This window comes from Mastigoproctus giganteus, chromosome 8 (genome assembly GCF_048544385.1).
Source record: "Mastigoproctus giganteus isolate SK-2022 chromosome 8, ASM4854438v1, whole genome shotgun sequence".
NCBI classification, from domain to species: Eukaryota; Metazoa; Arthropoda; class Arachnida; order Uropygi; family Thelyphonidae; genus Mastigoproctus; species Mastigoproctus giganteus.
Window position 1 is genome coordinate 6269383 of NC_143582.1, and position 24969 is coordinate 6294351.

Genomic DNA, 24969 nt, shown 5'->3' on the forward strand with positions numbered 1-24969 from the left:
ACACATGGAGTAACAATCGGAGAATCCTGACTTCCTCCCACTAGAAAGATTCGTTCCATACCCAGAGCAGGGAAGATATGAGGCACTACTGTTTACTCCATAGTGCCACAATTAATGCCTATGGCAAGCAGGCACTGTTGGTAGGATCGTCGTTATCCCCACACTGGCTGGAAAAGACCTGAGTTCGAATCTCGTAGATGACGGGAAGAATTTTTATGGGCATTTTTTCACAACGTGGCCGAGTTAATCGGTCTCAGGCATGGGTCGTATAGTTCTGGAAATTTTGGTTTTTCATCCAAAAACAGAAGACTGACCTCAGAACACCCAATTTACAGACAATATACAAGAAGCAATGTGACCTTAGTCAATAATGCCCGTAAAACTCAAGAACAACAACAGACCAGCTATTGCATAGCAGTTCAGAAAATTGCCAGCAAGCTTAACAGAAGTGCCAACAGTGTCCATCATATTGAGGACAGATTTACCACTACGAACTAGAAGCGAAACACATCAGGTAACACTCGGAGAATCCTGACTTCTTCCCACTAAAGAGATTCGCTCCATACCCAGCACAGGAAAGGTATGGATATGAGGCACAATTGTTTACTCCATATGCCACACTTAATGCCTATAGGCAGGCACGCCCTCGTGGGTAACACAGTTAGCATAATCACCATTCTTCAAACACTGGGTGGAAATGACCTGAGTTTGAATTCTGCCTGTGACGAGAGGAATTTTTACAGATCTTTTTCAATAGATGGCTGAGTTAGGTGACTGGGCAAGGTTAGCATGGTTTTTTCTCCCCTAAACTTGGGTTTTTCTTCCAGCAAAACAGAAAATCGATCACAGAACACACGCAATTTACGGTCATATTATATACAGCGCAATATGGCCTAAGTTTCTGATGCTCCTAAAACCCAACAACAGCCTCATGGCAGGTAGAAAAGAAGTGCTGCAACATACACCCTACATTCCTAACCTGTCCTCCGAGTACCACACTTTGGCCACCTAATAAGGTGATCAAAGTTCATCACTTTCGCTTATACCAGCAGAGTACTCCGTCCAGGGTAAGCTTCGCTTGCTGACACGATGGCATCGAGGTTTGAACACTGCGAGTGTTATTTTTAACGTGCTCCTCTGAGCTTTATTAAAAATCCAATGTCTGATTTAAATAAACCCATTAATTGATGTTAGTGAAAGTAAAGTAAAATAAAATTATTTAATATTTTCAGAACCCATTTTAGAAGATTTAGGAAAATTCATCGGCGGGCCAGAGTTTTTAAAAGATCGATGAATGTTTCTGAATGGAAGACGGACATTTTAGATTCTCTCTCTCTCTCTCTCTCTCTCTCTCTCTCTCTCTCTCTCTCTCTCTCTCCAAACGATATTCTGAGATTTGAAACTATTCTGTATTCATGGTCCATCCTGCTGTATCTCTATCCCCCCATCCTACCGTTTGGACGTTGGAGTTGAATTTCAAATCACTGGAAACCTTTTATATAACACTTAGCGATACATGGACTTCAGCTTCTTAAAGTTTCGTCAATCTTAGAAAATCTAATTCTCTTCCATTCCTGGCAGACATGCCTGATACATAAATTCAAAGCCCGATTTCTCTTCTGTATACGATTTTATGGTATAGTTGTGTTTTTCTAAATAAAAAAAAAAAGTTAAATTCCCTGAAGAACACTCTCTTTTCGAAACATCTTTAGAAATTTTCAAATATAAAAGATTTTATGGTTAAACATGAAAATAAATCCAAATTTATCCGCTTTGATCTTGGGATAATTAAAATTTATTAAAAATTGATTCTCTTAAGAACAAAGTTTGTCCTTTTGGGTAGTTTTCTGAATTTAAGTTGAGATTCTCCGAATTACAATTTGGAACAAAGGTATTCACCGACTTAACCATTTTCTTTGAGCATGGTGAACTCTCTCCATTGGATGGGATTTAAATTCGAATTTTTCCGATGATGTCAAATGGATGCTGCATTTAGTGTGGCGCTTGCAACCAAAGAAATCAGAACAGCGAGGAATTTTTAGTAAAATCAAAAAGAAAAGAAAAGAAAAAATCTTTCAAAGTAGCGTTGGGTTTCTGATAATTTCTATTTTGCGTGATGTTGCTGTCCATAAATGAAGTTCAGTCGCGAGTTTGTTTTAATGTATAAAATGGCTGCAGTCGTTTGAAAGCGTGTGCTGTTCGTTCTGAAGAAATTCTTTTTATCCATAAACAGAAAAAAAAAAAAAAGAAATCAGCAGACGATTGCTAACAATCGTCTTCTGGTTTCTATACAACAACTGAGAATAAGCAATTTCTTTTTATGACGTAATAATTATTAAATAAGCAAATAGCAAAAGTTCGAAAAAAATTGGGGACCAGAATAACTGGAAAGGTTTTTTTTTTTTTTTTAAAGCACAATTTTAGCTCGACAGTCGACTGATACCCCAATAAGTCTGCTGTTCTGTGCAGTAACAAGGATATTTCTTCAGCGTCACGCGTTCGATGGTAGTAGTGGAGAATAAGCTATGTGGTTCAGTAGACCATAGAGAGGGCTGTCACGGACAGAATTGCTGAGGACGGCAGCATTCTGTCAGAATCTAAGGTGTGACAGTCTGTAAATGCGGCAACAGTGCTCTGGGAGTCGACTGATATTCTCATTAGCAACCCCAGAGGCTCAGAAACATTAGGGAAAATCTGATGTCACGCTCTGTATCACATAAATGAATAGCACTTTCTCCAGAGTTGCCTCAATATTCTCTATAACGAAATGCAAGACAGAGAGAGAGAGAGAGAGAGAGAGAGAGAGAGAGAGAGAGAGAGAGAGAGAAGAGAAGAGAAGAGAAGAGATAAAAAAAAAAAAAAAAAAAAAAACAGTTGTTTGCATCAAAAGAAAGTCAGAGATAAAGTTTTTTTAGGTGTTTTTCTACAGTTGAATTCTGCTTATAAAGTTCCTTTTTTTAATCCGAATTGGTTTTCAATTTTTAATATTGAAAGCCAATTCTAAAAAAACTTCTTTCTGATGCAACAAATTTTACAGAGAAATCATCAAACGTTTGGTCTTATTTACACAAAGATACACATTTAAAAAGGAACAATTAAAATTCCAATGGGTTTATGTAACAAAACAACTTTTCCTTTGTTTATGCTACAATCGCTCAACAATTAGAATAAAAAAACAAAAAGTCCGTTTATTTTTGAGTTGGCTCAGCAACTGGGATAAAAAAACAAAATCGGTTTATTGTTGAGAATACTCAACAACTGGGATAAAAAACTGAACAATTAAAATAAAAAACAAATCCATTTATTGTTGACAACGCTTAACAATTAGGTTAAAAAACAAATCCGTTGTTATTGTTGAAAATGCTCAACAACTGCGATAAAAAAACAAAATCCATTTATTGTTGAGAACACTTGGCAATTAGAATAAAAAACAAAATCGATTTATTGTTGAGAATGCTCAACAATTGCGATAGAAATTCAACATATCATTTATTGTTGAAATAAAAAATGAGTTTATTGTTGAAAACGCTCAATAACTGGGATAAAAAAAAATCTATTTATTGTTGGGAACGCTCAACAATTGGGATAAAAACAAAATCGGTTTATTGTTGAGAATGTTTAATAATTGGGATAAAAAATTGAACAATTGGAATAAAAAAATAAATCCATCTATTGTTGGCAACATTCAACAATTGGGATAAAAAAACAAAATAGGTTTATGGTTTAAAAGGCTGAACAACTGGGATAAAAAAACGAAATCGATTTATTGTTGATAACACTCAACAACTTGGATAAAAAAATAAAATCGGTTTATTATTGAGAATGCTCAACAACTGGGATAAAAAATTCAACAATTGGAATAAAAAACAAATCCATTTAATGTTATTTTGCTCAAAAATTGGGATAAACAACAAAATGGGCTTATTGTTGAAAACGCTCAAAAACTGGGTTAAAAAAAACAAAATCTATTTATTGTTGAAAATGCTCGACAATTGGGATAAAAATTAAACATATTATTTATTGTTTAAATTAAAAAAATGGGTTTGTGGTTGAAAACGTCCAACAATTGGGATTAAAAACAAAGTGGGTTTATTGTTGAAAGCGCTGAACAACTGGGTTAAAAATACAAAAAATCTATTTATTGTTGAAAATGCTCGACAATTGGGATAAAAATTAAACATATTTATTGTTGAAATAAAAAAAAAAATGGGTTTGTGGTTGAAAACGCTCAACAACTGGGATAAAAAACAAAGTAGGTTTATTGTTGAAAGCGCTCAACAAGTTGGATAAAAAAACAAAATCTATTTATTGTTGAGAACGGTCGACAGTTGGGATTAAAAACAAAATCGGTTTATTGTTGAGAATGTTTAACAATTGGAATAAAAAAATTCAACAGTTGGAATAAAAAACAAATCCATCTATTGTTGACAACGCTCAACAATTGGGATAAAAAAACAAAATAGGTTATGGTTGAAAAGGCTCAACAACTGGGATAAAAAAAATGAAATCAGTTTATTGTTGAGAACGCTCAGCAACTAAGATAAAAAGACAAAATTCGTTTATTGTTGACAACGCTCAACAATTGCGATAAAAAAAAAACCCGTTTATTGTTCAGAACGCTAAACAACTGGAATGAAAATCGAACTTTTGTTGAGAACGCTCATCAACTGGGATAGAAAACAAAATCCATTGGATAAACCATTTATTGTTGAGAACGTTAAACAATAAACGGATATTATTCAGAGCACTCAACAATTGGGATTTAAAAAAATCTGCTTATTGTGGAGAACGCTCACAATTGAAATAAAAAACACAATCCGTTTATCGTTGAGAAGGCTCAACAAGTGGGATAAAAAAAAAACAAAATCCGTTTATTGTTTAGAACGCTCAACAATTGAGTTATGTAACAAACAAGGCGTTCCATTGTTAAATATTACTTTCGAAATTACCAATAGTGTCCATTGTTGTACATATAATTACCTTTTTTTCTTTTTTCTTAAATTCCCAGGATGCCAGAGATACCAAGAAGTCTCCATAAATAGTGAGCACAAATCAGAGGTAATGCGATCTTTTTATACACTTAGAAATACTGAGACATTTTCGCTTCTCTGGTGCCAACTCCTTCTAAAAAAATAATAATTTTTGCCTTATCTGTGGGCGCCATCCACAAAGAGTTTCCCTCTCGGCTGGAACATAAATACAACATAGCTGCCACGCCATTATCTTCTCCGTTTAAATTTAAAAGCTTTCCTGCATTAAATTCTGCTTCTTCCTGTTTTATGTAACGCCAACGGCCTTCTAATAGGCAGAAAAAATTTTCTAAGGTCCTTGCCACAGTAGTTCTTGGAGAGTGGTTTTTTCTGTTTATAAAAAGATTATTTTTCTTCTACCCTCAGACATTCTTATGTGATTTCGATTACGAAACTTTGTTGAAGCCAATGGCATTATTGCAGTACTGAATTTCAATTTCCGTTTAAGGTAGGCTCACTAGAAACCGGTTTGGATCTTACAATTCGAGAAAATTGTCATTCCAAGCCATATATCAGTCAGAAGGGTAGACCACGGTGTCAGTTAGTTTTGTGACGCGTTTGACAAGAGCTGTCACAAAATACACGAGCTGGTTTGTTTCAGATAATGGAAGTAGAAGAAATAAATGAAGAAATGGAAAAGTTTGTTCAATGACTCTTGGAGTTGGGTTGTAAATGGAGGCTCTGATTGGTCTAGATTGGTCTAGGCTGTGTAGTTATGTGTATTAAGCGTCAAAGCAACTGAGGCCGCGAAGTTGTATGTATTTTTTGGTCGGGTTGCTGAACAAAATAAATCGAGTTTCCAAGAGAAAAAAATAATCATTGTGTCATTGACATGATATCGTCTTGAATGTCCATCGATTGCAGAGGGCCTTGGGCATTGAATTGGTTAAATTCACAAAAAAAAAAAAAAAAAGAAAAAGAAAAAAGTAGTTCATGAAATTTCGAGGATTGGACAAATGCCTATCAATACTATTCAGGATTATTCTAATCTTTTTAGTTTGGAAACGAAGGAAAGCATTCAGCGGGATGCTTATGGTATGATAGGAGGGAATCGGCCAATGCCATCAATGCTGGAGTTAATGACTGGGAAAGTAAAATGCTAATAATTTAAATTTAGATGAAGGTTAAAAAGAACTATTAGGATGTTACTGAGATTACCTTGACGTTCCAGTGATTTAGGCCTGACGTAGCCGAGTGGTCAGGAGCATTAGCACACGTTTCTTGAATAGACCGGGGTTCAAGCCCGTGACTATTAAATACGATAAATATTTGTATTGATGATTTATTATAAACTCTACTGACTTGGTTGTCGTGCCGGAGTATAACCAGAAAAAAAATGGAAGTATGGATAGGCAGAAGTTGTGGCCAATGCTGGCAAGAAATCAGAATACCCGACTACCATTCGGACAAGTTTTTGCTCTTAATCTTTTCGATATTGAGTTTGGATTTATTAAAAACTTCTTTACAATTGCTTAAAATAATAATTCAACCAGTAAAATGAAGAAATCAGGTGATTCGTTGGAAAAGAGACCATCATCAGTTTGCGATCTGAGATGTCTAGAAGACCAATAACATCGACTGTGCACTTTTAAGTGTTGGTAAGGAAAAGATCAAGAATGTTGGATGTATGGTTTTGATTGTCTGGTATTCTGGTAAGGCGAATTGATTTGTGAGGGTCTTTAGTAACTACAAAATCTTTGGTATCTTTATCAGCTGGGTCTATGTTTCCATGGGTTTACACTTGAAATCGGAAACAGAATTTTCGATTTCAGCTCCATCTGGCAAGCAATGTGTACGTTTGGCATTCTATATTTATATATCAATATTTCCCCCTACTCATGGCCTCCACGAAGACCCACTAACCTTAAATTTCTTTACTGCCTATACGGGGATATTAAGTCCCAATTTGTCTTAAATAGAATTCATTTATTGATTATTGTTGGGCGCTGCATTTTTCAGTTTTTCTCGTGACCTGTCTTTCCCTTTCACTTTGTTTCTCTGTCTTTGTTATTGATTTAGCCCTTTCCTGCCATCCAACTGCGCCATGTCCTTTAATTATTCCACACTCCCAGATTTCACCCCATCAAGTACGAAATTCTCCCCCGCTGCGAGCCCATCTCGTGTGCTACACGAACTGTCAACAAGTCTGCCCTCACCCATCGTGTCTAATTACGGGGGTCGCCTTGTGACGAAGAGGACACTCCTATGAAGCGCGTACTTCACACACACAATAAACAGCTTTTATTTCTAATTAAAGGTGTGTGGCCTAGAGGTCGCCACTAGCATTTATACACCGGTTTTCATTGTATGTCTTCTTTCGATCTCGCGACCTTTAAATATCAATTGTTCAGTATCCAAGGACACATCCAGATTGCGCGAATGTTTTAGGCAGCGTCCATAAAGTTGCTAGAGAACGCGTTCTAGCTCTTAGTAGTCTGGTTCCAGATTAAGTGACTTGCACAGTAATAAAATATTGACTTTTTTTATTTATTTCATCAAAATATTTTATTATATACATTCTGTATAAATTATAAACTTAAATGTACGAAAACAAATGTGTTATAAAACCAACATACAATATTAACCTTGTACAGCTAGAGTGCTGCAACAGCTGGCCTACAGTCCTGACCTCTCGCCAACCACCACCTTAATACCCCTTCACCTAAAGAAGTTGGTTCTCGTTCGGACTGAGCTCCAAAAACCATCAGTGTCCAGTCATACATTGACATGGTGGACAGTTCTACTAGTTGTATGGAAATTGGCCCTCCCTCTTTCATTAAAACGAACGAAGGTGGTATATTCTTACTTGTAGGAGAGCCGAGAACGAAAAATATAAATCTAGAGGGAGGGCCAAGAGTGCGCATTTACGCCATATAAATATGACCATTGAAACCAGAGCTTTTCAAATTGAAGAGATCCAAATACTTCTGTTGGAGTAGCCCAAGGCCACGTGCATGTAATGTAGTTTTTTTTAAGGACAAAATGAATGGAATCTTTAACGTTTTTTTTTTTTTAAACACAAATGGAGTCTTTCCATGCAGAGTAATTATTAACAAAAGACCGAATGGAGAGAAAAGTTTGGTGGTTTTTTTCTGACTATACCATAAACATAATGTGTTGAGGTTGCTGTTCCTTTTTTTACTCAAATCAAGATTTAATGCAATGTTTAGTCCTAGGAACCCATTTCGAACTTCAGAGTAAAGATAAGGCAATAATTCTACCCTTCTTTGCGCATACCCTTGAGCATAAGCTCGGGTGGGGGAGGATTCTCTTAAGTAGTACGTGGGAAGGGGGAAAAATAACGAACGAACCCTCCCTTATTATCACAAATTTGTCTGGGGATGTTTGAATAATTACCTTGTTTAACAAAATTGTCCCGCTTGGGAATTAATGCCTCGTGACACGCGCGTCGAGTCGGCACCTGCTTGGAATCTGGGTCTGGCCTTAAGTGGAGTGGATAATTAGAGTGTGTGGAGCGGTGAGCGGTAATTATGTGTCATCAGTTTAAACGGCCCTTCTTGCCGACTGTAATCCCTGACACCTTAAGAAGTGTTAAAATGGGGATGTGCACAAAAATGGATGTCATTAACGAGTTCCCTCATTCCCCTCTCCCCTTGGCTGGTACTCTATGAGAGCTTGGGAAGATCCGCCATCTTGGACGAAAACGAAAACTCCGAGAAAATGTCTGCGAACAAATCCCCATCTCAGTGCAAGCTCGCTACTCGAGTCACGTGATGGTGTTTTATGTTGTTCCTGACAGTCACTTATCTTGGAGCAGTGCGGTACATTCCTGCCAAGTCTTGTAGCGGGTTTAATTTACAACAGCCGAAGAAACTCCCTTTAGGAACAAAGCAAGCATCTATCGAAGCACACGAAACACATTAAATCAAGTCGGAATGTGCTCGCGCTCTGCGAATACAGAAACAGACTGATCATCTTCAAGTAGAGCAACTGAGACACCACGAATCTGCTTTCTTTTCAAAAGGATGAAAAATCTCTTTCTGTTCTCCTTAAAACAGCATAAAGACCGATGACCTCTCAACCCGTTCTCTCCACTATATTTGTTAATTGGCTGGCCACGATTTCCTCTTCAACGTGCCAAAATTTTCCCTCCGGACATTTCCCAAAATCCTTTCGCTACTGGAAATTACGGTGGCAACGCAATGCTGGGAAACTTACGTCGAGGATAAATTACTTACAGGCAGTTTTCGGATGGACCCCTATTGTGTACATTGATTACCAAACCACCATCGTGTCAGACAGCCACTAAATCAGCTAGGTCCCCCCCCCCCGGCGGTTAATAGCTCCACAGACATTAGCAACGAAAAGTGTCGTTAGATGGAATGTTTCATAAGCACTCGCTAGGTGGCACGAGAGCAGTGTTTACATAATTTCCAAAGTTCTGTTTTTAATTCACTGTAGACAAAATCTTGGACGTTGAGAACACCACGATCCACTTTGAAAACTGTTTATATGCGTTTTAAAATTGCGTGGAAATATTTTCGATAAAAACTTTCTTTATTCCTTCGTGTATATCTCGCTTGTCATATTTATTTATACCCAAATGCCTATTTTTATATCTATGAAAATCCAAAAACATCTCGGATCTTACAAGAGAAGAAGAAAAACTACAAAAGATGGGTTTCTCAAGTGTGCGAGCAAATCGCAAAGATAACTTCGACTGCATGAAGAAAAAAGAAAGAGAGCCCAGCGCCAGTTGTCCTTTGACCGGCTTCCATTATGATATAATCCTGGAAGATCCGCTTCTTCACTTCGCTTTCAATAACTGCACTTAGGTTTACAACCGCTACCTCGAGGAAAACACCAACGCCCCCTCGTGGGCAATTCCCATAATATACAGCCCTACCTCACTTTATTCCGAATTACTACGGCTCGCATTACAGCTAACAAGAGACCTTTTCCATTGCTCAGTCTGGCCAGCTGCCAAGCCAACTCATAGAATGGTTGTCGCATGGGGTAGGATTTTCGCGAGAGCCCAGCAAACGAAGGGCACACGCTGTGTTGGCCATGAACGTGAGTGGAAACCTAACAAGACTGGAAGACATCACAGTGATTGACCGTACGCCAGAAGCACTCAAGGGAGGCTCAGACGCTAACTGAGACAATAATTCTCTAGTTTCGGGAGCAATTCTCATTTTTCCACGTGTACCACCGCCTCCAATTCTGGGGGACGGGATCGTTTATAATGGGGACGTGTTTGTTTAGAAGTGTATGCGCTCGCGAAATATTACGTAGATGGGCCATCTTTCTGCGTGTCGAATTTTGGTGTTAAAAATGCGGGGCCCATAACAACACCTCCACATGGATCACATTAGAGAAGAGTGACTTCCCCAGCATTGTGTAAGTAAATATATTATTTATCCCTAAATATGCGGTTGGATAAACTTTAGGGGGGAAAAAAGACGCTGTACAGTTTTCAGTGGAGTGGAATATTCATCCAACAAAAATGGAATTACTGTTTCGTATTCAATATCACCCCTGGATGCATTATTAAGGGATGGGGGAACTGTAAAAAATGCATATTGGCCATTTATGATGTGGAATTGATAAATAAAAGATCAATCTCCTTGCATTATTAATATCATTTATTTGCACAAACGAACCATTGCTGGACGGTTATGTACCAGAAGGGTGCTATTGACACTCTGGAGTACCTCGTTTTCAGCATATAGCCATGTGATTTTTATGACGTTTATATATAGTACTTTGCACATCACACAGTTTATAGTACTTTGCACATCATACATCATACACTAAGTGGCCATTTTATTAGGTAGATTAAGTGGTTATTGTAATTAGTCACTTAACTTCCTAGGACATGGACCACATCTACTAGCACTGCTCTCTCTCCTGAGCACCAAGGTGAATAGGTAAGAACAAAAAACTCCGCACCAATGGAAGGAGCGAAGAAGATGCTCAGTTCAAGTTAAGGGCATATAAATCCCACCTCCTAGGAGGCCAAACATACACACAGACACTCTCATATTCATGCTAGGATAATGAGAAACAGAAGGAAGTTTAAAATAAAAAGAAAAGCGAAACAAGAACACATAAAGGACAAAACTGGAAAGACATATAAATGGAGCTCTTCATCTTGCTGCGTCAGAGTTCTGTCTGTTGTAGCAAGATGTAGAATGCCAAAAGATCAAAGGTTCATGGCAAGCAAGAAGCATTAAATCCGTAGGTAGTTGAAGATTCAGTCAGATGGAAAGTCACAGCTTGAAATCCAACCAATCAGGAAGGTAGAGTTGAAGGTGAGTTATAGAGCAGCATCGTTCAATGACTTCCTTGGAGTAGTTCTCAAATCCTGTAAAAATATCGTTAAATGAGTATTCTCAACTGCTTATGCAGAAAAACCAAAGGAAAAACTTCCCCTGTAAATCAATAACAGGTTGTCTCCTATAGCTAAGCTATCCTTTGAAAACTACCTTCCCTTGATGGCTGAGATTGTAAGCTTATTTACAGAGCCAATTCCATTCAGCAATCTAAGAATAGTATTAGCGTGAATTTCCAAAGACATAGAAGTGCCGCGAACAAGAGGATGGTAACGGCTAGATATTTGGAAGATCAACGTTGGGGAAAAGTATTTCGTCTAAAACTGAATTAGACTAAGCTGGATACACCCTGGACACAGTCGTATATGAAAATCCCCAACAGGGTTGCAGTTTCCGAGGTAATCATGCCAGTAAGTCTGGCACTGGCTACCATGCAGTTTCAAGTCTTTTGTCTTGCCCGTTCACGCACTGAATTTCATATGTATGGTATCCCTAAGTATCTAGTCTACCTCCCCTTTTATATCGCATGGTCCAAACACATGCTGTCACTGAGGAACGCTCCATTTTATGAAAAGAGTAGGCGTAATATTCAGGAAATACATGCGAAGGAAGGTATGACCTACCTTTTTTTTTTTTCTAAAAGGTGGGTCATTGATTGATCTGACTGTCCTCTTTTGGACAATCTAAGAGATTAAGAGACGTTTGTGTGCACAACCCCAGAAAGGCATCTGTTTAGAAAAATAACCGGACAGTGAAAAAGAAAACTAATTTGATGCAGAGGATAGATCAAATTAAAGATTTTGGAAATCAGTGTTATTCTTGTCTATAATCTAAGTTTTGTTGAAGATGAGAATGGAAAAAGCACAGTTTTCATGATCCGAGAAAAATGTCAGAATAAAACGGTAGTCGAACCAAGGAAAACAGAAACATAAATCAAGAAGTTAGAAAGCCGATTGAACCATCCAAAGTGCTATTAATTCCACCTTACATAAAACTGAGGTTGATGAAACAATTTTTTACTTCAAGTACATTTATTGCAAATTTCCAACTCTATCTACAGAAAATTAAAGAGGAATTCTTTGTGTAACCTCAAATTAGGCAGCTAATGCTGAATGATTCATGGCTGGATTCAAAAATGTTATTTAGAACTTCTTGTGGGAGAAGGAGGATTCAAATTACAGAAGGATTGTTGAAAAAAATGTTGATTTAGTTTCAAAAGTTGGGATGAAATACGAGCGTGAAGATCCAATTCTTATATATCGGACTATTATCAGAAAATTCTTGTTGTGTTTTTGATAAACAAGAAGAAATATTTCACTCACACATGAAAGCAATGAAGAAGAGGTACCAAAGAAGCTGGAATGTCATACACAATTATGAAAAATACTTGCGTGAATACCAGTACTAGCTTTATTCCTTTATTTCAAAAACGGAAATAATTAAAATAAACTTGTAATTATAGCTAGAAACTTAATGGAACAAAATATGTTTCTTAAACCGGCAATTAATGATTATGGAGAGTAACATTCTGGAATGAAAACAATTATTTTTTCGGATTTGCAGAATGGAATTTTTTAAATGTTTCTTTGTATATAAAGTGCTTAGCATCATAATACACAGCCATTTCTGAATAAACAGAAAATTTTTAAGGTGGCATCGTTTTAGGTTATATCTCATATTGTGAATACCTTCACAACGAGTTGCCATGATATTGCACTACTTCGAATAAGTAACGCTTCACCTAAGGAGAAGACTAGTGTTACTTATTCTCAGATAGGTACCACCACCCAGACAGCACTGTTTCAGGGCTATTTGGCCCTTCGTCAGTGAGTGGGTAGGTACCCAAGTGATGCAATGATGGCAAAAACAGTTATGAAGTATTGTGGAGTTATACTTCATAACTGTTTTTGCCATCATTGCATCACTTGGGTACCTACCCACTCACTGACGAAGGGCCAAATAGCCCTGAAACAGTGCTGTCTGGGTGGTGGTACCTATCTGAGAATAAGTAACACTAGTCTTCTCCTTAGGTGAAGCGTTACTTATTCGAAGTAGTGCAATATCATGGCAACTCGTTGTGAAGGTATTCACAATATGAGATATAACCTAAAACGATGCCACCTTAAAAATTTTCTGTTTATTCAGAAATGGCTGTGTATTATGATGCTAAGCACTTTATATACATAGTCTAAATTTGTTCGCAGCTTGAGGCTCTAGCCCAAAATGCGCATTAGTCTAAATACATGTTTCTTTGTATAAATTTTGAAACATGAACGACAGTATGTGTAGTTACATTTTTAAAGTCAGGGTTTTTATCGTCGTCCTAGACATGTCAATTATCTTAAGCCAATAATTATACAGCATCCAAAAGAACGCACATTAGCATAAAAAAGCAGTTATAAACTGTAAAGCTCTTGAGAATACATAGTTGAATATTTCCACTGCTTGTTCGTGAAGGTTAATGAACCTGTGAATGCAGACACACGAGATGCCACCCACATAACGGTAAGAAAGAAGCAAGAGAGCGGAAAAACGAAAGAGAAAAAATAATTAGAGAGAAAGGCATCCCAACAGTTGCTAAGAGAAAAGAATTTGAGTGACAGAAATCCAGTTGGGCATGTTGTATCTCCACCTAGAAACACAAAAAATTGATTGAGAAAATGATAAAGGGATTATGATGTGGCAACACAAGAACGTGGACAGAGAATTAACGTAACGCTCGTTGCATTCCAGAAATAATAATTAAAATTACTTAAATTGAAATGAGTGTATTAAAAAATATATTTTGGCTTGACTACAGTGACGAATATACATTGATTTTTGTTGCTACAGCAAATCCATTATTAATTTTGCAACTTTATGTTGTTGTACAGTGAGTTAGATCATGTTGCGCAGTATATTGCGTGCTCTGTGATTGATCTGCCTGTTTGCTGGATGAAAAACCAGAGTTTCTGGAAGAAAAATCCATCCAAACCTCTCATGAACCCACTAACTCAACCACATTTTGAAAAGTGTCCATAAAAATTCTCCGCATCATTGATGGGATTCGAACTCAGGTCTTTTCTACCCGAGGGCCATAGGGAGAACCACTGTGCTACCCACAAGGGCAACGTCAACTCACTCCAAAACTTAAATCAACAATACGTCGTACTTTTCAAAATGATTGTCAAGGGATGGAGGAATTGCTCAAAGTCAAAGCACACATTTCAAAAAATTCTTAAAAATATATTATATTTAGAAAACTAAGTATTTTGTTTGTAGCTGGAAGAATTTTTGTTATAAATAAAAATTACAAATGCGTAAATGTTTTTGAGTTTCTTAAATAATAAAAGTTTCTGTAATTTTCCAGAGACGTTAAAATAAAAGTGTGCTTTGACTTTTAAATAATTTTGTACACTGATTTTCAAAACTTAAGTAACAGCCATAAAATGGAGCATACTATAGGAAACATTCCACTGAAACTTGTAAGGTGGATGACCTATAATGAATACTATAGATTTGTAAACAAAAAAAAAAAAATGTATAGAAAATTTTTGGACCCTCTGATTAAGTAGCAAGCAGACCTCTAGACTATGGCGCTTTTTCAGTGATATAGAGGAACTATGCTAGTCGAGACAAGGAGGTGATTATAAAGGAACGGTTAGTCCTCAACTTGAGTAATGCATACAGGTTTTGAAACCTCATTTTAAGGACGAGTAGACTTTCTAGAAAGGGTACAGAGACGATGACTGTAGTTCTTTAAATTACAACTTTTAGAAACCAGTTATTACGTAGTGACCTGATTGTCGTATTTGAAGATTTAAAAGGGTCAAGTAAGCTAAGCATTAAGGGTGTCTTTGCTCTTTCTTGGACAACACTCGAACAAGGAGACATGGATTAAATTAAGAATGGATAATCGGGAAATTATCCTTCAGATCATTGAAATACATTTCTATATAACCCTTTGTACATACATTTTGGCCTCTGTTGCCCTTGTGCCCTAAAACATCGATACCAATCTAATTCTTTGGTAGTGGAAAGATTATGCAAATTTAAAGAAAGGCTGGATAGATAGATTAAAAGAAATGAAAAGAATAGACGAGTCTGTTTTGTGGTTAAAAGGATAATATTGGTTTTTTATCATTTTTCAAAATGGTGAAAAGGATTGAATTAAAGCTGGTGTAGCGTCAGCATTAATTTAGGTTTAAAAGTATATGTGAAGAAAATCCTCAAGTGTAGATAAATAGAAGTATTATGAAGTATCAATACAAGTATACAGTAATCTCGACTCATTTTTATTTAGAGTGAGAAAAAACTTATCGCTAATAATATAACCGAAGTTCTTAAATATGTCAGCTGTTGATCCCATACACGTAAAAGTGGTATGTAACCTTCGATTTAAATATATTTATCTAATTTAGTAAATATATTTTAGGAAAGTTTACCTTTTTAAAATTTATAATTTTTAATGAATATTAACGGTCATCTACCGGGTCTCAAGTTTTTAATTCTGATCATTGCTATTAAAAAAAAAAAAAAAAAAAAAATAGCACAAAACCGCTTTGCAGGAATACTGAAGAGGAAACTATTTCTCGTAAGTAATTGGCGACGCGTTCCTAAGCCTGAATTCTTAGATGGCCAGACACTGAAGAACAGCTTAGAGGAAAATCCAGTTGCTGTTATCTATTTTGATATAAACAGCTGTGTAGTTAAAAAAAGCTTCCCCACAGGCGAGTTTACCTCCCAGTGTCTGACATTCTCTACTAGGTCAGCGAAAACCCATCCTCGATGGCAAGTAATTGGGGCACTGATCCATTCTGTAGCCTGCAAAACAAACCCCTGGGAGAGGCGAACACCAGTCAGACTAATTACGGAACTCTGATAGAGGCAACATCGATTTTGTACCAAGTCAATAAACATAATAATCTTTGCTATAAGCTTCGTGCACTCACGCTAATAATGGAAGTAATAACTCGATAATATATTAATAATGTTTAGGGTAATGTTTCTTTTTTTTGATCAGGTGCTATACTTAAGATGACGAAATAGGTTACCCTGAACTTCATTTCAATGAAGAACTACATTTGGTGCAAAAGGTACCAACTATGTAGAAAATGCATTGTTAGTGCTGAACGTTTCGAGTGCTTAACCTCGCCTGTCATCAGATAAAGTTACATTTATTCTATAATTCTGATCACACACTGACGTTGCTGAGGCACACAGGTACTGTGTCTATCTGATTTTTCCAACTTGTCGCTAGGCATCGTTTTCTAATTACACATTAGGCAAGTCACTCGGGGGTGGAGGAGGGGGGGGGGTATTAGCAAACGAGGAGGAACCCATCGATTTTCGGCCCTTTTGTGTAAGAATTCTGGGTACATAATTTGCACTACTTTGACGCTGATGGGTTCCTTGCCTGTGTCTTTATCTCCTTCCATCTAACGCGAGCCTGGTAGGGAGACGAAGTTAAAGCATCCAGAGGTGAATGCGAATGTACACAGGAAGTTACACGGGCAGATCACCATATGATTAGGCCGCTATGCATTTGAGCAACGAATATTTATGTAGAACTTCTCGTGTCTTCGAATACTATTTTTTTTTTTTTTTTCAAAGGGTTTCACCGCATGTTTTTGCATGAGGAATGCATTCGTGGAGACGAATACAGATCAGAACAGGTTTTGCCAAGAGTTCTTTCACTGTCTGTTAAGTGACCGATTTCTTAGTCACTGATTTTTTAATTTATTTATTTCAATATGTTCGTGTTACTATACTAAAGTTCAGAACTTTTTAACGCGATTGTTTGTGGCTCCATCTTTTGTGGTCATTTGCAATTAATTATCCTTTGACGCAGCCTTAAAATATTTCCGATGTTAAAAAAAAACCGCGTTAGGTCATAGAAAGGTTTCACACTCAGTTTGCGTGCCAACTCCTCCAGTAGCCTGCACTATTACAAAATTTAATAACCCAATTTACATATGAACGGCGAGACAAAAACTCAAAAATTACATTCAACACGCTACGAAATTATTGAAGGTTATGAAAATTACAGAGAAGTAGAATATTAATTTGCATTAATTTATGCAACGTCGAGAGAAGGATAGTTAAACTTTAATTTTATATGACTGTATAAAAGAAGGCCTAATTTGTTTACATCATTTTCACACGAGTGAGTATTTTTTTAATTATTTATTCTGCATACTTTATAAGCTCCAGATCATAAAACTGCTGTTGTGACATCACGAATAATTAACATACGTGACGTAACAATGTAATTACGTAGTTGCACGGACTGGATTTGAAATTAACAGTTTTTTTTTTGTGAAATGAGAAAATTATTTTTATTGGTAAATTACTTTTTTTTTTGAAACTTACAAATCATTATCTTGGTTGCTAAGTGACGTTTTTTTTTTTTTTTTTGAAACTGACAACATTTTCTGGATTGGTAAGTGACATTTTTTGAAACTAACAAATCATTATCTTGGTTGCTAAGTTACGTTTTTTTTTTTTTTTTTTTTGAAACTGACAACATTTTCTGGATTGGTAAGTGACATTTTTTGAAACTACAAATCATTATCTTGGTTGCTAAGTTACGTTTTTTTTTTTTTTTTTGAAACTGACAACATTTTCTGGATTGGTAAGTGACATTTTTTTGAAACTAATAAATCATTATCTTGGTTGCTAAGACATGTTTTTTTTGAAACTAACAAATCATTATCTTGATTGGGAAATAGCATTTTATTTTATTTATTTATTTTTTGAAGCTAACAAATCAATGTCTAGATTGATAATTAAAATTCTTTTTATTCATTTTTGAAACTCACAGAATATTAGTGGGATATAGAAACTAAAATTTAATGTCAAATATTTAAATTTGATTTATCTTACGCCTATTATTCGGATTCGTAACCTAATTTTTAATTCAAAATCTTTAAAAAAATATTTTTTAAATGCTCAGAATAATAAATGTCAAATTCTTCTAATACTCACCGAATTGGTGTATGGTTGAGCACTAAGCCTTATCCCATCTCTGATTAATTTGTCTCTTACCAAAGATTTTAGCTGCATCTTGGGATACCTTCCCAGTTCTGCCTTACCTTCTTCGTATTCGTCCAAATACCTCCTAGTTGCTGACAAGGGCGTTTCAACAGGGGTGCCGGTGTTCGCGAGGTCATACTCATAGCCAGCGGCTATTCCTATAGTTTCTTTAGGCTTCGGCAGCTTCCTTAGATGGTGATAAGAATTTAGGGTAGACGTAGCCCCAGATCCGAGTACTGGAGGTTTAGCTGGTATTGTATCATCCCCGCTGTTAACTTTCGGCTCACTCAAATGTCGCGCGTTCTCCTCCAACGTAAAATACACCGAAGTACCGCCTTGCTGAAGCAGGGTCGACACTGCCTGTAATATCCTATGCCGGTGAGCTTCGTGCGTTACTCCAATCGCGTCCAGGTCTGGTTCTCCGATCTGTTTACAGATCTCCAGGTCGTCGTACCCATTGTCAATGAAGCCCTCTGCGTACTGCACTAACTGGAGTGAATTCAGCCAGTCTTTCACTATACTCTGTTCGCCCATGGTTCACCGGCGTGTTCCCGTGCCAACCCTAAGCCAGCGTCCGTCACACACCGCCACACCACTATCCGCACAGCCGTCGGCGCCCATTGCCACTGCAAAGCTGTAATGGAACTGTCGTCTTCAATAGGTCTCCGGAGAACGAGAAGTGCGCATGCGTGGAATGGGCTCTGGTCTCCACCCCTCCTGTTGTAGGTTCCCGTGGGGATGTACGTTGTTGTCCGGTGTTCAACTGTTGATCTTGGCCCACTATAAGCTTGCTTTATTTGGACAGAAAGTAGTATCGGGACAAGACTGCGGAGACACCTGGTGTCAGATATCTGCCACGTTGCACGAATATTATAATGCCGATTTAGTGAATAATGCAATATGAAATAGGGCGTTTGATTTTAGGAAATAAAAATAAAATAAGTGGAATAGCTGTGTGAATGCCATTAAAAAAAAAAAAAAACGTAGGATTTTAAATTTCGTTTTAAACGAAGGATGAAAATCTATCGGATCTTAAATTAGTCGATTCTGTTTAAGTAAAGGTAGAGATCATTTGCGTATTGATTACTTGGCTTTGAATTACGTTCACTTAGCTCTATTAAATATGCAAATTACTTGCCGCTAATACTCTCCTTAAATTAAACAAATAAAAATTAAATTAAAAATGTACGTTAAACGAACGTACAATCCTTGCCGTGACCCACTTGTACTTTCTCCTCCGACGGATTGAAGTAACCAAGTCCACACTGCATTCTTTCAAAAGAATGTGGAGGTGTTCGCCCATTTTGTGTCTGGGACTTAGACGCAGTATGGCGGCAAGTGATGCAACGCAGAAGTTTAACTGAGTAAGGAAGGAGGGTTGGTTCTTAAACATTGAACTCTCGCCATTTATCAGATAAATATAAGACCCCTGACTTCTTTGCATACGTGGCTTCTCGAAGGCACAGCCATGAGCAGTGCGTTCTTCGAGCACGCTTGGGGTTGACATCTGAGCATTCCGTTAGAAGAAGGTCACAGACGGAACAAGAAACTCTCAAGGTCGGATGTAAAGGTCATTGTTGTCTGAGAAAGAAAGGCGCTCGCAATCTAAAAGCGTGTTTGTATTTGCAAAGTTTTTTTACAGAAACATAAAATAAACAGACTGCGCGAATGGAGTCTGGTTTCGAGGGGGTGTAGAGAAGCGCGAGGCGGGTGTGCTCCCTTAGCGAGACAAGATTTACAGCCAAGACAGGACAATAAGGTTGCAGGAACACGTTTTTCTAGTTAGAGTGGGTTTAGTACAAATATTGAAGGCTTCGCAACCGGATCCTACACACAGCTGCAGAATGAGTAAAATACGAGGCATGCTTGGGTTTAGCCGGTCCGAATTCCTGCTAATTGGCATTAATGGGCCGGGACTCGTTCATTAAGAGAAACGGCACAGCCAGCGTGTCTCATCGAACTTGGACACAAATGGTTCACGTGGTTCCATTCAGCTAGAGGGGATGCGGCGGTAATCCTCCATTATAGGAGAGGGATTGTTTAAGGAGATCATCAATTTTCGGGTAAAGAAATGTCTGGAGTTGGCTGGAATGTCCTTGTGACATACACAGGAAACGGCAAGAAACACAAATTTGCCAGATAGACAGAAAGCGATAGAGAGAGAGATTACCTGGGCAAAAATAACAAACAATTCGTTTTCAGAAGAGGTTGTTAACGATGCCATTTGTATTGTGATATGACCGTTCGTTTAATTTGTTTTTAAAATACAATTGTGGCGACGTTTACACAATTTAAGGAGGTTGTTTACCAAGTACGGGTAAAAAGAAACGAGAAATATATTTTTAAAATCATTTATTATTTTAAATACAATAATTTATCCCCTTCAAAGTACATTGCCGATTTCCAGGATATAAAACAGCAGTAGAAGTCCTCGGAAGATACCTCCTTTAATGGGGTTCTTCTGAATGTCTGCTAAATCCTGTTGTTTAAGGACCCATTATCTCGGGACCTAAGAAGACATGGGAATTCCAACAGGGGAAACACCAGAGTGGTGAGTAAAGTTTAAGTTGAATGAGTATTGCCAGAAGAGGAAGAATAACTCTTAATGAAACCTGGTCTCTCAGTGTTTTACACTGTAACCAAACCGTCTTACGAGGATCTTTGTAAGAAACCACTTGGTATTTATACTTAGATTGTTGCGTTTGGTCCAACGATAAAACAATTTAACAAAGGTCTGATGGTTAATACAGGCACTAAGTGAGTTATAAGATTTACAACGTTTGATGTCATCAGTATATAACGAAAGATTTACACCATCTGGTGAAAATCTTTTATTATATGCTGATGATAGCAAACATTAAATTTTCTTTAATTAAATGTACAAATGTGTGTGTGTGTGTTTTCTGTTTATATATTTATGTTCTGGATAGTCTGGGATTAGGAGTTTTTGAGATATAATTACAATATTTTGATACCAATCAAAATAATCCACGATTGAGCTCCATATCCATTCTGTTGTAAACAGAATACAAATGCAACTTACAATATGCTCTCACTCTGTCTATTCATATATATAGACTGGCGAGCAAGATAGTGAGAGAAAAGAGAAACTAAGAGAAAGTGAGAGAGACAAAAGGAGAGAGAAAGGGGAAAAAAGTAGAAAAGTTAGATGGAAAAAGGAGAAAGAGAGAGAAAAGGAGAACGTAAGAGAGAGAGAGAGGGAGAGAGAGAAAAGGAGAAAAAAGAGAGACAGAAAAAAAGGAGAAAGGAAGAGAGAGAGGGAGAAAAAAGGGGCAGGTAAAAGAGAGAGAAAAGGAAAATGGAGACAGAGAAGGAGAAAAAGAAAAAAAAACTTAGGGAGTGAGAAAAAAAAGAGAGAGAAGCGATAGCAAGATATAGAGAGTAATGTAAGGTAAAGACAGAAAGAAAGAAAGAGTAAGAGCGAGTATAGTAGGAAAAGTAAGAAAAATAACGAGAGAGAAAGATGGAGAATAAGATTTATGGTAAAGCAAGAAAGAAAGAAAGAAAGGAAGGAAGGGTGTAGGAGAGAACAAGAAAAAGAGAGAGTAAGTGGAGTGAGAGAGAATAGGGAGGGAAAGAGAAGGAGAGAGAGAGAGAAAGGCAGGAGAATGAAAGGAGAGAACGAAAAATAGGAAAAAGGGGAAATAGAGGAGGATAAGGAAAGAGAATGGGAGAGAGGAAAAGAAAAAAGAGAGGGAAAAAAGAAGAGAAATAGAGAGCAGGAGATGGAAAGAGAAGGGGAGAGAGGAGAAAATAAGAGAAGGAGAGAGAGAGAGAAAGGAAAGGAGAAAAGGCGAGAGAGAGACACACACACACAGAAGGGAAGAAATAAGAGAGAGAGAAAGGAGAGAGATATGAAGAATAAGAGAGGGAAAAAGAAGGAGAAATAGGAGAGTAGGGTAAAGAAGTAGAGAGTAAGGTAGTAAAGATGGAGGAAAAAAGCAAAGAGAATGGAATAGCTTAAATAAAAAGAGATAGTGAGAGAATGGAGAAGAGAGAGAGCCAGAAGAGAAAGAATCATTTAAAATGTGTTGTAAGCACATCGCGTGCCGAGCTGTTTTGTTGATGGCGCTGTTGGAGGAGCGCTTTGTCGAGTGGATTTGTTGAGCGGCTGTTTGTGAGGTCCGAGGAGACTCGAGTGTGAGCTAGCAACGCGTGAAGGGCAAGAAAGGGGTGCCATTTACTGAGCGTTACGGATGAGGACTTCGATTGACAAACGGCTGCCTGCAACCGTATATTTCGCATCCCCAAGGCGGATGCGACGCACTTAATGGCGTATCCGGCTCATTAGAGAAGACAAATTGCCCAAACAGTTGAGCAAAAGAACAACGAGAGAACTAAGGCACCAGCAATTGCGCGACACGTGCACCTAACCATTCCCTGTAGTGAGAAAACGGTTCGGAAACACGGCGCAAAAAAACCCCGTCGAAATACCTTTAACAGACTCGCTTCCCCTTTTACTCCTTCTATTCTCTCCCTACTTTTATTTTGCCCATTTAAAGTTAACTTAATCACCAGAGGCCGCTGTAGCAAAGCCTTAATTCGAAGAAGAAATTAACACTTCCGAAATTCGAATCTCCAACGAATTAATGCAATAAATTCCTTTTTATTATCGAGTTTAAGAGAAATCGCTCGAAGGTTGCCATGACAACAGTAACGCCAATTTTAGCACGCCCGCCCCATTAAAAAAAAAAATTAAAAAAATAGAAAAAAAAAAAAATTGCCCGATGTAATATCGCTATATATTAGTGACGTAATGCCTTTTTTTTTTTTCTTTCTATTTTTCGTGTATGTTTTTTAAGTCCCTTAATTTGTTTTCGCCATATGTTTAAAGCTAATGCATCTATTACTTTTTTTCTTTCGGTTTTTCAGCAAAACTTGGCCGATTTCTTCCAAGGCTTTCTTAACCCAAAATGGTGCAGCTGTTTAGGCGTTAGCAAAAAGAGTATTAACTGTACTATCGAGATCAGTTTTGAACAGTAAAAAAAAATCTTTCTCTTATCAAGTACAGAAAAGCTGTTGCTACAGTTTAGCTCTCAGCCACAACCAAAAAAAAAATCTACAGGTTTCTTTCGCACAGAAAAGAATTCTCCGATTTTTCTTTGACTGATTCAGCCGTTTTTTTTCTTCCCTGTTCAGTTTTATTGGGGTTTTTCACACCCTTTGCTGTTTCTCTTTTGTATCGATTCGTTCCTGCCTGATGCTTCCAGACAGACTTGATTTATTAGGTTTGGTTTACGCACTTTTTGTATTTTTTTGCAATACTCCGCTTAATTTATCTTCCGGCCATAAAACTAAATTCTAGTTTCGGATTGCACACCCCTGATGATAAATCATAACCGCTGCCTTCTCATTTCGTTGTATTTTTAATGCCAAAGAATGTTTAGAAATAATACCGAAATACAATTTGAGTAAGAGGTAACTCCCCATCTCAGGAATGCCAACGCAGTTAATGAATTATTTTAATCTAGTTATTCAATTAACAAACTTTTAATTTCCCATGAGGATGAGACAGTAATTTCAACATAAGTAACGTCGACTTGATGATTTTCAGCGGTCATAAAATTCGTAATTTTTTAGCGTATTTTGAACATGAGGCAGCCATGATGTTTCTCCTGACTATATTTAGCTGGAGTTTAATTTCTGTAAATCCTTCTATCCTTGGCTTTTTCATGGTGGAAATAGTAGTCTCAGCAATCCAGTTTCTAGCAAAATAGTTTGGCGAGAACTTTATGACGCTGAAATTTATGGCAGAGTCATTATTGCCAACCCAATCATCATTGATGATAATATACAAAGAGGATGCGATGGTGTAAGGACAACTGGACACTTGATAATGGAAACATTCCATGTTTTCCGAGGAGTTCACACTTTTTGCAACATCAGGGAGAGTTTAAATTCGGCAAATGCCAAAGGAAGCTCATCATCCTGTTTTGTGCCAACCTTCAAACACAGAGGAGGATCAAAAATGGTTTCGGCAGCAGTATCTTGGCATTCTTTAGGTCCTGTCAGCACCCTGAAAGGACGAATTACTGCCACTAATTACATTGGTATTCTGAGTGACCAGGTTTATCTCATAGTGCAAACATTGTTTCCCAGAAGCAATGCCATATTCCAAGATGGAAATGCTTCAATACACAGAGCCAGATATGTCCAATCTTGGTTTGAGGAGCTTTAAAATGAGGCTAGGCATTTTCCATCGCCTACATAATCACCAAACTTAAACGTTATTGAGCCACTGTGGGAATATGTGAAGAGGAGAGATTTGTTTGAATCTATCCTACGTAGAATAGGAGCTATTTTCAAAGCAAAGGGTGGCCCAACACCATATTAATGTATAACTGTAACTCTATCACAAGTGTTTCCATTATTTTGTCCACATCCTATACCAGAACGCGCACAAAATAATGAAGACCGCATGAACCCATAATGTCCTACAGATAATATAGGACCACGACACTAAGGTTTTGCTCCCTCTCGCGAACCTTGTACCTAGAAAGAAAAATGTCATCAGCCACTAGATCAACATGTATATTTGGACGGTGGTAAAATATGTGTAAATATATGGGGTTAATGAAGAATTTCGTATAAGATATTGAAATTAACTC

General features: G+C 37.4%; 1 protein-coding gene across 3 annotated transcripts in view; it reads right to left on the reverse strand.

The window, feature by feature from the left end:
* LOC150081224 (SAM and SH3 domain-containing protein 1-like) overlaps positions 1–19079 on the reverse strand; it is a 181570-nt gene extending 162491 nt beyond the window's left edge. For all 3 annotated transcript variants that reach the window (XM_090379442.1, XM_090379441.1, XM_090379440.1), the window contains exon 1: positions 18293–19079. In XM_090379442.1, the coding sequence (XP_090235568.1) occupies positions 18293–18874 (582 nt within the window). In that variant the 5' untranslated portion in view covers positions 18875–19079. The remainder of the gene's footprint in view (positions 1–18292) is intronic.
* Positions 19080–24969: the final 5890 nt, after the last annotated feature.